We start from the raw sequence: 15,869 nt of genomic DNA on the forward strand, positions 1-15,869 counted from the left end.
AGTAGCATCCAGTGGCAGACTTGAAATAAAAATGCATGAAATAAATAAAGGAGGGAAATTGAGAGTAACTTTTAACAACAACAACTAAAGAGATGTTTGTATGATACCCTTATGAAAGCCACCGTCAACGTATTACTTATAAATGTCCTTACATATAGTCTCATCATCATTCCCAGTAGTGAAAAAAGTATATTGTATTTATTATTTTGTAATTTCATTGTTCATTCAAGGGACACGGAACTGACAAATATACTGATATAACTTCAGCATTTCTTTTATAAATGGTTAAATGTTTTTTCTAAGGCCTTGTCTTGTATAGGGATATTTTTAAAAACATTTCTGTTATTTTTTCACTACATTTGAAAAAAGAAATAGTTTTACAAATATTACTGTCAGCGCAGGAATGCAGGTGCGTGATCATTACACAAAACAACATGCAAGAATTGACATTGTTTCTCACATGCTCCATTTTACATCTATATGGATACACAGAAACCAGAGTTTTGCCAAAATGTACAGACTTACAGAACTATTTCAAAAATAGAAACAAGTTTGAGATAGTTGCGGCCGTCTCTCTTGACCTCCTCCATGTGCCGGTCCGCTCACCTCAAGCCTCACTCTCAGAGCAGGTTAGAAATTCAATGTTTTTTTCAAGAACTCTAAAGCAGGTCGGACTGCTGCGGGAGCTGAAACTAAACTCACTCCACCACCTCTCGTTCTGCATCTTGACTGAGCAAAAGCAGATAAACAAATGTTTGAAAGCAGATATTTGTCATACACCTTGTTTCATATATTGTAGCTCTACAGTTGGTTACCTACAGGCAGCTGCAGGCGGCTAGAAATGATTTTTAAACAAGCACAGACTCAAAGAAATTTTAATAATTGTGATGTGGTGTTTGGTTGCTCTCAAGTGACAGTTTCACTCGTATTGTAAAATGCTTGCATGCACAGGCAATTTTACACACGCAGCAGGAGGTGTGGATGTGCACAAATGTGAGCACGCTTATTGTTGAAAGGCACACAGTGGAGTGTGCGACTTGTAAAACTAGATATGGTGTTGCAAATGCTTCTCTGCTAGATCTAAGCAGAGCAGCAGTAAATCAATATGCTTTTGGAAAAGTTTTCTCACATGGGAATAAAACAATAATGTTACTGCTTTATTTTGAAGAATAACTTCAGAATGAAAGATGTAACTAATATGCATTGTGACTGGTGTACAATAATGTCTCTGTGTGTGTAGTACAGATGTTCCTCAATATGCAAAAAAATAAATGAACCACCCATTTGGTTTGGTGAAATTAATAAATTAACTATAGCCTATAATTTTCTAATCTATACAGATGGTTTCATCCATTCATCTTCAACCGCTTGTCCCTATCGGGGGCGCGGGGGGGCTGGAGCCGATCCCAGCTGACATCGGGCGTGAGGTGGGGTACACTCTGGACCGGACACCAGTCTATAGCAGGGCACATAGAAACGAACAGAGACAGACAACCATTCACACCTATGGACAATTTAGAGTTAACAATTAACAGGTGCATGTCTTTGGACTGTGGGAGGAAACCGGAGAACCCGGAGAAAACCCACACAGATACAGGGAGAACATGCAAACTCCACACAGAAGGGCCCAAGTCCGGATTCGAACCAGGAACCCTCTTGCGACAGCGCTAACCACCACAACACCGTGCCGCCCACAGATGGTTTCACCGTGTAAATTTTTTTTTTTCAAAATGTATTTATTTATTTGGATAAGCCCCTTGAGTTGCACCATCTTGTTTTCGAGGGGTCCAGACATACATCACATAATACACAGCAAAGAATCGACCAACACAAGCAAACAAACAAAAACAAAACCAGCACAAAAAAAGCAAACAAACATAAAAAATACTAAAAACAAACACAAAACAAAACAAAGATTATCATGAAAAACATTGAGTTATTCCAACTAAATCAACAGCAAATAAAAAAGTTAATTTCCATTTCAGTCCATTTAACAAAACACCCTGCTCATGCACATATAAGAATGAATTGAACACAGGAGCAGGCCATCACAAAGTGAGAAGACAAGATCCTCTTAAAAAGATACAGAGAGGAAACCTGATATTAGCAGGTAAATTATTCCAGTCTGCTGGGGCCTTAAACATTAAAGCTCTTCTGCCAATTGATTTTTTTAGCAAGGGGAACAAAAAATAAAGTTGGTTAGAATGTCTGATGTTATGATTTTGATGTGTAAGGTATCAGAAACTGCTATATACACATATACATATATTTACTTATACATTTATATCAGTAAATACCAGTGTAAATGCTTGATTACCTTTAGTGATGGTCAGTTGAGTCTAGTATACAGTACATTGTGCAGTGATGGGTGAAAAAAGGGCATCCAAGAACAAGAACAAATCTACAGTCTATTGTAGGCTGTGTTAAGTTGAACAAGGTCTGATCTGTGAGCATTTTGATACATCACTGTAGTCCATAATTAGAAGTACCAGTTGATTTACAAGTCTCTTCCGGGCACATGTAAAACAATTACGGGAGCGGTATAATGAGGTGAGACCAAAATGGACTTTGCTTAAAACATGATCTATGTGAATTTTAAATGTGAGTTGAGAGTCAAGCCAAACACCTATGTATTTAAAACTTTCAACTTCATGCAGAGGTGTGCCATCAATGCAGTTAACTTCAAAAGAATCCCGTTTAGATTTCAGCTTTTGCCTCTTCCCAAATATCATATATCATACACCATATATCATATTATAGGATTTGGATTTGTTGAGAAGAGGCGTATAACATGATAGCCATTTCTTCACAACTGTAAAATCAGACTGAAGGGCTTGTGTTTGTGGTAAGTCGGGCTGGGATGTGAATAAGGTTGAAACCCGACAGTTAACAAGACTTGATGGTAAATCATTAACAAAAATAGAAAAAAAAAGGAACTGGCTCAGAGTGGATCCCAGATTGAGACCCATTTATGACAACACACTGTTTTCTATTGTGTAGGTATGTGTTAACCACTGAACGGCCAATATGAAGAGGCCAATACTGTAAAGTCAAAATACAACAAAGTCAAAGGCTTTTGTTAGGTCAATGAATATACAGTAGCACCAGTGAGTTTACCATTATCTGCGGCAGAGAACACATCATTAGTAAACTTTAGCAGAGCTGTTGTAGTTGAATAATTGGCTCTAAAGCCAGACTGGAATGGTGAAAGTAAATTGTTAATAGTGAGATGATGGGAGAGTTGATTGTTAATTAACTTTTTAAATACTTGGCGATGGAACAGATAATTCAAATCGGTCCATAAGTGTTTCGGTCAAGTTGATCCCCCCTTTATGGAGTGGAGTGGTGCGTGCACATTTCCAGATAGCTGTTAACTCACAGGTGGAGGTTAAATAAATCAGCAAGTAGATACATTAGGACATGGGAGGACAGTTTGATAAATCAGATCTCTAAACCATCAAGTCCTGTACTAATATTTATTTTTGAGTCATTAATGGCCTTCTGGAATTTAAGTGGAGAAATGCTACTAAATGAAATGAACTGGAACAGGCTGAAATATTGCTCGGGGTGCACGTGAAATGATGATTGAATATTTGGGCATTAGTCAATGGATCATGAGTTATGGTGTTATCAGCTCTTATTTTATCAATTGTAAGTTTAGCAGTCATAGATTCTTTATCTCCAGTGCCTGAAGAGGTGCCAGTTCATCTCCTGGGAACTGCCCAGTTGCTATTGAGCAAGGCACCGAACCCCCAACTGCTTGGGGCACCGACCCATTTGGCAGCCCCCTCGCTCTGACATCTCTCCATTAATTGCATGTATATAGGTCCTGTTTGTGCATGTGTGTGTATTTTGGGCCTGTGTGTGTGTAACCTGAATAAATTGAATTTGAATTTCCCCTTGCGGGATTAATAAAGGAATTCTTCCTCACTTCCCAGTGAGTATTAGCTCTTCTGCAACGAAAAGTTTTCAAAGCTTTATCTCTGTCTGAAAAAGGCTAATGAGCTCAGAATTAATCCAGCGCAGGTGTTTACCCTTGACTTTTCAGTCCTCCAAATGCATGTTTGTCAACAACTTCAATAAGTTCTTTGTGAAAGAAATCCCAGGCATCATAGACATAGGGTATAAGTTGGTTTCTATCCCTATTTATGTTAACCAGATCATTATTAAATAAATCAACATTAAGTTTCTTATATTGTCGGATTTTAAATAATTTAGGAGGCAATTTAAGTCATCTAATTTTCCATACACACTAAACTAAAGTTCATTGTTACTATAGAGGGAGTTAATGAGATCATGCCTGTGGCCTATATAAGCTACCAATGATTAGAGATCTATTTTTATGAAAAATAGTTTGAATAAAAATACTTTCAAAATATAGGGGCTCAATTGTAGGAACAACTAGCTCAGTCTAAAGGTCAGTGGACTCACCGGCCACTTTATTAGGCATACCTGGTGCTTAATATCGTTGTGTTAGTCAGTGTTGTGTTCTGCTGCTGTTCCCTATCTGCGAGAAAGTAGGTTGTGTTGTGCGTTCACAGATGCTCTCCTGGATCTTTTCTCTTTTTGGGAGCATTCTCTGTAAACCCTAGAGATGGTTGTGCGTGAAAATCCCAGTAGATCAGCAGTTTCTGAAATACTCAGAGCAGCCCGTCTGGCACCAACAGCCATGCCACGTTCTAAGTCAGTTAAATCACCTTTCTTCCCCGTTCTGATGCTCGGTTTGGACTGCAGCAGATCCTCTTCACCATGTCTACATGCCTAAATGAATTGAGTTGCTGCCATGTGATTGGCTGCATTAATGAGCAGTTGGACAGGTGCACCTAATAAAGTCACTCATATTAAGAGGATATCGATACATTCCCCCCTGTACCACAGTAGCTTAGCCCCTGTAATGTTAGATTAGCTTAATGTGCCTCTTTGTTTATTTGATGTTAGATTCATGTTTTGTTGGATGACACAAGATTTCCAGTAGGTTAGTACCTCTAGTGTTATGTAAGCTTTGTGCCCTATTTTCTGACATTTGACATTAGCTCAGACCAAACAACTGTCCGCCATGTAAGCTTACTTTGGGCTGTTGGTAGCTTAGCCCTGCCTTTGTTAGCTTTGTGTCATGTTGGCTGAAAGTTTGCTGGTAGTTTTGCTGCGTTCATGCCATAGCCTATAGTGTGAGTTGGAAAAAACTGTTAATGTCAGCCAGATATTAGAAAATTTGAATAAAATATCCCACAAAATATGGGCGAAGCAAAATCTTTGTAAACATCTCAAAATCATTTACAAAAGCTCCCAAAAAAGATTAACAGTAGAATTTTTCTGTTTTTGCCATTAAGCCAACATGATGTAATGTTAGCCATGCCAGTGTTATCTTTGCACCCTGTTGCGTAGCCCGGTCTGTCAGCAGCTGTCCACTAATGTTAGCTGCTTGGCCTGTTAGCTGATGTTTTCAAACTAGCGTGCCAGGAATGTAAATAGATCACCCTCTATGTCACCACCAGCAGTTTTCACAGAGGAGGAAGCCATCTGATATTTCAAAGTAATGCCAACAGACAATTTTCAAGGTGTAGCAGAAACATAACGTGACAAATGACTGCCCCCAGGGAGTCATAAGTAGAACTGCTAATGTTACTTTAGTACAGTTAGGCAAAAGCGCAACGCTGCAAAGTAAAGTGAGCAAAAGATCCCTGGCATGGCCTCCTAAACTTTCACATCTCCTCTGAACTTACACTGAACTTCTCTCTTTTTCCTCCTGACGCTAACTCATTTTTCTTTCAGAAACTATTGATCTTTCTTTCCCTGGTGCAGCTATGAATAAATCACAAGAAAGTGACACAGGCCTGCTGTGGCTGGCAGACACTGAAGGACTGAGGGGGAGGAGGAAGAGGCCGCAGCTGACTTTCAATGTGGGACGCCTGTTCGCTATCCCAGCTGCGGTGTTGGCCTGGTTGTATGGAACAATGAAAGAAAGATTTATCCCTCAATCTGTGTCTCTTTGAAAAAAAAACAGGGCCAAGGAGCTTGTCATGTAGAATAAATTAAGTCAGCGTAACCACACTGCTGGTGTGTGACTCACTATCAACAGATATGTTTTAGTTAACTGACCCAGACCAGGTCCAGTCAAGTCTGTGTCAAGACCAAGTCCAAAAGAAGTCAAGACAAAGTCAAGACTGAGTCTAATGCAAATAAAGTCATGTTGAATACAATTATAGCCAATAGTGTCTTTCCAATATGAATATATGGATAACGGAATTGAGGGTGGATCTATCCAGTCTTTAAGTTGTGAACTAATCCCAAAGTACTATTTCCCGGTCCAAGCTGCATATTTCTACAATGCCACACGGCTCTATCTCTTTCCTCACTGAAGGAAGATGTGATCGTGAAAGGTTCACCATCAGTTCCCAAACTCACTAATACTCTTGGAGGTGAATGAGAGCGAATCCATTTAGCCCGGTGCCAAAATCTGGTGGAAAGCTTTTACAAAAGAGTAGATTAATGACATGTTTTTTTAAATAAGATGCTCAACAAGCACATAATGTTTACGTGTCCATTTAGCTTTGTCATATGGTGTATTTAACTCATTTGATTAATTTTTTTTTTTAACATGAGTTGCTTTTTTGAAAAATGCACACATGCATTAAAGCACAGCGTCAGGAGATGTAACCTTATGTACAACCCACTCTGTTGGTGTGATTTTTTTTTTTTTTTTAAAGGTCCTATCTTGAAATAAGCTGAATTTGCATTTGTGTGTCTGAGTTTTCCTTTCGGCTCTGTCGTCAGGGCCAGTGGTGTATTTCATCACTCCCCCTTCACTTTATCCGTGAGGTGGATTTACGTTTGTGCTGAGCGAGCGCTTCCCAGCCACGCCCCACCAAATCAAATGTCACACCGCCTCCTGGGGTATTAATCACACTCAGACACTCACACATAAACACACACACACACAATCAGGTATAAAAAAGAGAGGAAAGGTCACTTGATAGGAGGTCTGGTTTTCTGGAAACATGTGTATCATTGTAAACATGCACTCAGACTCTCGCTCATACACACCTGGTTTTCAACCGCATGTTGTTTCTTGTCCTAACAGCACCACGTCTCTTCCTCTTTGTTTGTAATTATATACAAACTGTACTATACACTTTGTGTTCCTTTGTTTCTCACAAGCAGGTCATCATGTGCAGCTGAACAATATTCAAGTGGAGATCCAAACATTGAACTTCATTTGAACACATTTCATACAGATTAGTGCAATTGAAAGTGCTTTACAGATGACCGACAAGACAGAATATTACAGAAGAGTTGTAGACCATTAAAAACATTAAAACAAATTGCAAAATTAAGATTTAGAGACTAACGCACGTGAGATAATAAAGTGATGGAATAAAAGATTTCAAAAAAGGTTTCAGAAAAGTAAAAGTAGTTAAAAAAAAGAATGAAATAAAAAGATTAAAGAAGTAGATTAAAAGACAAGGCAAGAATAAAAATAAAACAAAAACAATCAAATAAACAGACGGGGAGCAGCAGCGGCATTGAACATCAGATTAGGAGGGTGTGTTTGTCTCCATTTGTGTCAACGAAAAGTCGTTTCTGTTTAAACGTGTGGAAGCTACAGCTCTTAAAAGCGTCAGACTGAAAGTGTGAACTTCATGGATTACGATCAGACTGACATGACTGATGCCGCAGATGTAGTGTCGTTGGATTTTTATGGCACTGTTCATCACTGCTACACTTGCTATCTTTGGAGTCTATGACATGTTGATTTGGGCTGCAAGTATGCATTAACAAGGTTTCTTTTTATTATTATGACCTTTAGTAAGTCCCTAGATCTTTTACAGTGGTCTGTCTCAAACTAAACAGGATCAAAGTTTGAGGAACTCAAGACTGTAGCTGTAAAAGCATAAAGATGACACACACGAGGCAGGAGTGAGTTTCCAAAGCAGCTTTTTTAATTCAACTAACCATACAGCAAGATTGCCATGAAGAAAAGATCAGAAATAGACACGACCTTTTATTGTGTGTAATACAAATGTGGAGCGACACTGATGCCTAGAATACACATTAAAAGGAGGGCAACATCATAAATAAAGAATATAAAGCATTATTATTTTTTAAAGTCTGAAACTTTAGGACCACAAGTTATAAATCTCAAAATCAGCTGCAGCCAGTTAAAACAGGATTAATCACATTAAACCAGTATGCATCAGAATACAAGGAGGGTTTAGAGGAGCTTTAAAGCAACAGCTGGATTTTCAAATGAATTTCAGTCAGCGTGTGAGAGAGAGAGAGATAGAAGCGAACAGCAGGAGGAAGTTACTGTGACTTTTGGATGTCTCTGTCTTTCTGCATCCTCCTGTAATTTCCCTGTCTCCTGCAGGCCTTGTTTTGATTTTACTAGACAAATCATCACATGCCGGTAATTGAATAGATGTTTTTCCATGCAGATTTAGACTTTGTTTAATTGCTACGTGTCATCCAATTAGTGACACTCTGTCATGATGTATTTGGTGAGAAATGTTAGCAAAGCATAATTTGCTCATCAACAACCACGAAGGTTTTATCCTTAGTAAAAAAAAATTAAAAAGAAGGGGTATTGATGGAATTGTATTGGATATTTTAATGCTCCTTTTCTTATGAAATAAATTATGTTTTGATAAGACAGAAGGATGGAAGGATTGTTGAGATATATACATGTATATATTTCACATAGAACCTCAAATGTGAACCTCATGGTGGTGCTACAGGAAAAGTCAGTATGGTTTATCCTCTGGGGAACATGAATATCTGTACAAAGTTTCATTACATCATATATCCAGAAGCTGCTGAGATATTCAAGTCTTGACCGAAGTGGTTTAACGTAGCTAAAAATATTCCAGAAAACACTGACGGGATGCAAACCCTCTGTAGAGAAAGACAGACGACAGAGACTAATGGACAGCGGGGCTCAGAAAAAGACACTCAGACAGAAATGAATCTCATCCATCTGCACGGGTCAGATTTCAGGAAATGGGTTTCTTGCTCTCTTCATTCCTCATCGATTCTTCTTTCTCTTTCACCTGCTCTTGTTGTTCCCATCACTCCCACTGTTCTCCCTCCTTCAGTTGGAGGAATGAATGGAAGGCTGGGAAATAAAAAAATAAAAAGCTGCATGTCTCCTCTCACTCACTCACTCACTCACTCATCTTCAACCGCTTATCCGCATGTCTCCGGAAGATATTAATTTCTCTCTACGGAGAAAAACACTCTGCGGAGCAAAAGAGAGAACAAATAAACTATAAGTTAGCAGCTGGTTTCTCTCTCGCAAATACATAAGAATCAAAATGTTAATTCTGAGGCTTGTCTATTTGGTGGTAACATTTAAACAGAATGCAACATCCAACATGTTTATAGCATATAACTAAGTTAGATTGAAAATAAATATGTACTGTAGTTGTAGCTGTGAGATGTCCAGTTTATCCATATACGCGCATGCGCCGCGGTGTATGCAGCCTGTTCTAGTCGCTCCTGCTTACTTTTACTTTGTTTTCAACTTTTCTCCTTTTTACTTTACTTTATTTTATTTCTACTTATTCATCTTTATGGCTTGTTTCTACTGTGCACGGAGCATTGGAACGAAAGAATTTCCCCCCGGGGATCAATAAAGTATTCTGATTCTGATTCTGATTCTGATTTCCTGTGCATATTACAGAGGAATGCTGTTCCCACCACCACCAAAGGAAAACTAACAACAACAGCTCCTTCCATGACTATTTTTTGAGTTTTGCAGATAGAGTCATTTGGTATTCTCACCGGAGCAGATGTCATTGAGTTCATTGATTTCCTCTTGAACTCTCAGGAGGAGGAGGTCCTGCAAGATTTCCTGCTGCTGCTCCTCAGCCTCCACACCGAGAAGCTCCAGGTGATGATCCTTTAATCTCAGCAATGCCCGACCTGGAGGAGCGGTGTGCATGTGTGAGTATTCATTCATTCATTCATTCATTCATTCATTCACAAAGTGGCTGTCAGCATTACAGTAAAAAAAAAATCTTATTTAACAAATGCCATCTTAAAAAAGGCTGAAAACCATCCTCTTGACATATGGATCTTTTCATCTAACATTCAGGTTGAATTTAAGGCACGAGTTGCACCTGATATAGCATGCTTAATTATGGCTTTCTGCAGCGTGCCCATGTAGGTCGGGTAATGATCCTGCAACCACTCCAACACTTCTTCCACCGACCACAGTGACACTCGCTTCGACAGGCCCATCACTCTGCCGTCACATCAGCAGCAACACCCTGGGAAGAAGGCAAATCCAGAAACGTTAAGAACACAGAAGCATTGATCTGGGGAGAAATATCTTAAATATTGAATTAGTATTTAGTAGTTCATCAAACTCCAAGTGTGCCTTGGAAATTCTTACTCATCAGGTCTAAAGTTGTAAAAGAGTCATTCTACTTCCCTGCAACGCTCATGTTGGCAAGTCGGAAGCTATTTGGAAGAGGAAAAAAAATGAAGGCAAGAAGTAAAGTTATTACCTAAACTGTCTTTTGCAAACATCGAATATAGATAATAGACTGACTTTCTGATTCAACTTATTGTTCTTGCAGCAGTTGTGATTATTACTCACATTTTATGTGCGGTTTCTTTTAGTTTTACCTCCAAATGAAATGGTTTAAATTATAATTAACTGTACTTTAACTGCAAATAAAAGGGTTTAGATCAACACAAGAAACTTGAACATTCAGACAATAAGACAGGTTGTATATAAGCAACAATTTACCCAGATTTCTTTTAGTGATGGCCCTGTCTAACTTAAGTTTGGTAAATAAATACCATGATGATCAATAGAATGAATGGTAAATTATACGACGATAAGCCCAAGTTTAAATAAACTGGGATATTCCTTTAATATTTAATATTATTTCAAGGCATCATGAGTTTTGTGCAGGAGGCTTAAACGCCAGGAAATACAGAAAAAGCTCCTTTAAATTTGTTGTCTGCTTGTTTTTACCCAGCAACACTACAAAATCCAAATGTGCTGAATTCACAATAATATAAAACACAATTAAGCAGGAAATCTCCCCATTTATAGTTCTTTCACTGACGGCCGTCTGCACCGTGGCGATAATAAACATGAAAAGTGCTGCTGTGATTATTAAAGTTCACCTGACCAGATTTTGAGCAGAGAAATCCAGACTGTGAGTGTGCAGACGTCCCTGTGCAGCAGCTCATGAGCAGGTTCGCCCGGGGCACATTAGCTGTGGACGCTGCTGCCTGTGGTACAGACCCTCAAAACTGAGGAGATGTCTTTTTCTCTTGATATTTGACGCTTTTGAATTACATTTCCTTCTCATGCGTTGTCACCTTCTTCCTCAGGACAAGCCTATTTCTCAGTGATTATTTCAACAACCTCCTGAACATGACGACAGATACATGGTTGAGGAGGGATTCTTTGGAGCTGAAAATAACAGCAAGGTGAAACCCACCCACTCTGACGCTCGGAGGTCAAAAAGTTTCTTCTACGCCTCCGGTTCTTTTGGCTCTCCTCCCGGCCATATCCTCCTGGGCTACACTGCTATAGGGCGAAAACTGCTAAAGTGTTGATGTGACCTTTTCAGCGGGCCAGTCTGGTTATTGGGGTATAAATATAGGGATGTAATTTTCTGTGTTAATTAAGGGGGATGCGTGATTGGCTGGGGAAGTAACAAGGTCCCAGTGGAGTAATTGACATACAGAGAGCGAGGACCTTTATAAAGGGGACAAAGACACAGAGGAAACTTACCTTCAGACTCGGGGCGAGCTGAGGGTAAATCTCTATCGTCTATAATGTTGTTATTATGCCACCGTTTCCAAAACTATATGACAAACTGGGTCTATATCTGCAGTGACGGTGTTAACAGCTCATCTTATTTTCTCTGAACCATTTCCTTTGTGTTCAGGCAGCTCAGATACCATTAAACCAGGACTTGTAAACAAAAGTAATATACAGTAACATGGTGGGAAACTTACTGAAAAGTGTGATTCTGCCCAGCCTACTATACATTGCTCCAATTTATGTTCACAACTTTATCCAAATGTGTTTAAATCTATGGCCTATTAAACACATTCAAGAGTTGAACTGAAGTGCTTTAAAAGGTCACATTTACTGTAGAAAAAAGTGAGATTTTCATGTCTTTTTTATTTAAAGCAGGTTTAGGTGCTACATAAATACTGTGAAAGTATTTAAACACTCAAAAGACAAAAATGCACACAGCCAATATTCAGAAACTGTGCCTTTAAATGACCGACATCTATATATATACACATACAATGCCTATAGAAAGGCATCGTACCCTTTTGAAATGGTCACTTTTTTGTTTTACAGCCTGAAATGATAATACATAAAAAAATATACACATCAACATTACAACATTAAAGTGAATTTTTTTTTTCAAAATTTCTGAAAATTAATAAAAAATTTAAAACTAGGATAGCAGGGTTGGAAAAGTTCACGCCTGTTAGAATAACCATTATAAACATTCTCCGATATAATCAATCACTTTCTCATTTCAAATTCACTTGAATGTTAAATCACTCTGTAAAAATATATATTTTTTATGTATTATCATTTCAGGCTGTAAAACAAAAACGTGACTATTTCAAAAGGCTATGATGCCTTTCTATAGGCACTGTATATAAATATATTTATATATATATATATACACACACACATACATATATAATATATATAATATAATAAGTATATATTTATGTATATATATAAATAGATTTGTATATTGTACGTAGAATAGTAGAATAGTTTCAGTCATTCCCTGGCTGCAATGATAGAGACGCAAAGGGCTTAGATGCAGACGACCGGAAACACTGACCAATATCAGAGCAGACATGCACTAAACCAGAGTGTTTCAGGCAGAGGGTGTATACAGGTATATTCAGACAGACAGGATGAGGAAAAGTAATGCGTTTCATGAAAATGAAAGGGTCTGTGTCTTGTAACTGTGGGCGTCATGTTCAGATGTCTCTGTGGCGGATGTGAACGTTCTTTGGGTGTCCATCTGAACATGATGCCCACATTTCCATGACAAAGACCTGGACTGAAATGAGAAAAGTAGGCCTTTAAGTGTGATGAATCTCACTGAAGTTGTTCTCCCCCACACTTCTCGTATGATCTGATCTTGCTACCACCTTCTGCTTCTAGTTTGACTGTTTTATTGAGCTTCAGGAAAGCCGAGCTGATGTGAGTGTGTGTTCATTCTCAGTGTTGGTTTTGCTTGGCAGTTTTTTTGATATACAACAATGAAAACCATAATGTAAGTAAGATGCAGAGTCGAGGTCGCAGAAAGGAAAGAAATGTGTGTTGTGTGTTGTAAACAGAACGCAGTGCATTATTATCATAGTGGGAGCTTCAAAAATGCTTTTACAAAAATATTTCCCAAGTCTCCTGGGTGTATATTTCTTTCCGTGCCTGAATATTTTATATCCTGTCATCTCACCAGGGGACAGAGGCGGGTCTTTGATTACAAGCAGACTTTCAATATTGCATTTCCCATAATTTCTACTCTGCAGAAATGGGTGTAATCTGTTTTTTTTCTGTAGTAATGTCAATATGATACCTGGGTTTCACTACAAAAGTAAAACAATGGCTTATATGATACCTCATTAGAGGAATGTGAACATATTTAGAAGCTAGAAAGATGAGATAACGATGCTAAACTTTCCCGATGTGAGCTTTTGTTTAAAACTCAGGCAGTCACATAAATTTGCTTCCATAAAATGCAGTCCAAAATTAGGAAAATGAGGATGTAAACCATTGTGACTAAAGAAAGAAACAGATTGTGAGCCTGAAAAGATTCAATGTGCACAGTGTATTGAATGAAGTATATGGTGCCTGAGAACTTTAAGCCCTACGAGAGAATGCCAGAACAAAGACAACGTAAAGCAACAACGGACTTCAAGTGATTCTCATTTCAGACAATGAACAAAAATAGACATGTTCGAGCAGAACATTAGACTTTCAGGTTGCAGCCGTCCTTCATGCACCCCAAAGTGTGAGCCTACCATCTTGTGGTGTCTTGCAGAATTACCTCATGTCGTCAGCCTTCAACATTTTTACTGTTCAGTGGTCTAACTTTGCCTATGGCCTAGTTCACGGATATTTCAGCTCTCTAATCTGCAGCTTTTCTCCACTTGACATGATGCAATCTGGCCTTGAAGTGTTCTCTCCCCCCACGGTAGAAGATTTAGGCCAATTTCCTGCACATAATTGGAACAATGACAGCCTGTACCTCCTTTTAGCAATGGCAAAACATTCTTCAAACACTGGACATCTATCCTTTTTCAGGATGTGCTTTGTATGTAGGTCAACATTTAATACAGCCAACAATGCAGCACTTCATCTCAAACAGGATTTACTTTAATTACTGTACTTGAGTAAAAGTTTGACGTACTTGTACTTTACTTGAGTAATTCCATTTTATGAAGCTTTGTGCTTTTACTCCACTAGTACACTTATTTGGTACCTTTAGTTACTTTACAGATTAAAAACAAAACTATGATCAACAAATACAATAGGATATATTGTTTAAGCTGCACAGCAGTCTATAAAGTACTTAAAATTGGCCCCGCTTTTATCAGTTACAATATTAGATATTTACATTTATTTATCAATAAATAATAATAAATATAATCTGATAACATTATTGCGAAACAGGCAGTTCTGTATACTGAATACTTTTACTCTTTGTACTTGAAGTACCTTTTGTACATTTTGAATGCAGGGCTTTTACTTGTAACAGAGTATTTCCACACCGTGGCATTACTACTTTGAGTGACTTTGTACTTTGTACACACAGAGTATTGCTGGGTGCCGTGATGTAAAACCTCAGCAGGAGTGGTTGTACATGTTCACATAACTAAGTGGATGTTCTTGTAGAATTAAAGCCGTTACTCTTAAACGCCTTTCCTCTGCTTCCACAGGTGTGTACTTGTTCCGTTAAATCCAGACTCACACTGGTAAAAATATTTAAGGCGTGTGCCCCTGTGTGCATGAGAGAAGAGACGGCCCGCACACAGAGGCGCTTTACAATAACCCATCAACAGCTGCTTTTCAATAACATCAAACATCCACAGCAGAGTGCAGGGAGCCCGTCCCTGAACATCTGTACACACTTTATGAAGGTGTTTGATGAGTGAAGAGTTGTACTTACCTCTTGTCCTGTTGATACTGACGGGGTATAAGTGGACACCTTTGTAGGTTACCTGTTGGAAATGTTACTTCGCTTTTCCAGGCTCCGCCCACCAAGCGGGGGCGCGCTCCGCACATCCTTATTCCGCACTCCCGCTGCACAGCTGCTCGTGATGCCTTCAGGTGCTGTCAGAAATATTGAGCGTCCTATGTACCTGTATGGCGCTTGTGTTGTTCTTGCTCCTTTCAAGTTTTAGTTTTCATTTTTTGTACTCTTATATGTGTTTTGATCGTCTTATTGTTTGTTTTGAATAAAGGCCGTTGTACACAGGACTCCAAGTAAAAGGCAGTGTTGATTCTGAGTGGATCCTCCAGGTGAAATAATGTTTACATAATTTAATCAAATTGAGACCACAATATCTTAAATATGCACAGTGTAGCATTTCTTTACTCTAAGCTCCTCCATCCTGCATCTGCTAGTTTGTGATAACTCCATTACAGGGACATGTTTTGAGCGCGTAAGCTTAGGCTTAGCATAATGCAATGAAGACACAAGGCAGGGCAGGACTTACCTTTCACAGCCTCTGAATTCATTCATTTCATTAATTTAATCACCAACCCGTATGTTTTGAAAGTTCTGTGAAACAAACCACCTGACCAGTCGGGTTAGGTCAGGACAGGGCGTAGGAAACAATATAGGATCCATCCTAAC

At 38.7% G+C, this 15,869-nt stretch overlaps 1 protein-coding gene across 1 annotated transcript; it reads right to left on the reverse strand.

Annotated features, from left to right (window-relative positions):
- Window positions 1-7,961: 7,961 nt before the first annotated feature.
- LOC310961597 (sterile alpha motif domain-containing protein 12-like) lies at window positions 7,962-15,245 on the reverse strand. Its single transcript, XM_083933728.1, has 4 exons — window positions 15,180-15,245; window positions 10,119-10,268; window positions 9,781-9,921; window positions 7,962-9,235 (listed from the first exon to the last, which is right to left on the reverse strand). The coding sequence occupies exons 2-4, from the start codon at window positions 10,237-10,239 to the stop codon at window positions 9,219-9,221; spliced, it is 279 nt and encodes a 92-aa protein (XP_083789854.1). The 5' UTR covers window positions 10,240-10,268; window positions 15,180-15,245; the 3' UTR covers window positions 7,962-9,218.
- Window positions 15,246-15,869: the final 624 nt, after the last annotated feature.

Source organism: Echiichthys vipera (genome assembly GCF_963691815.1).
Source record: "Echiichthys vipera genome assembly, chromosome: 19".
In the NCBI taxonomy this organism is placed as follows: domain Eukaryota; kingdom Metazoa; phylum Chordata; class Actinopteri; order Perciformes; family Trachinidae; genus Echiichthys; species Echiichthys vipera.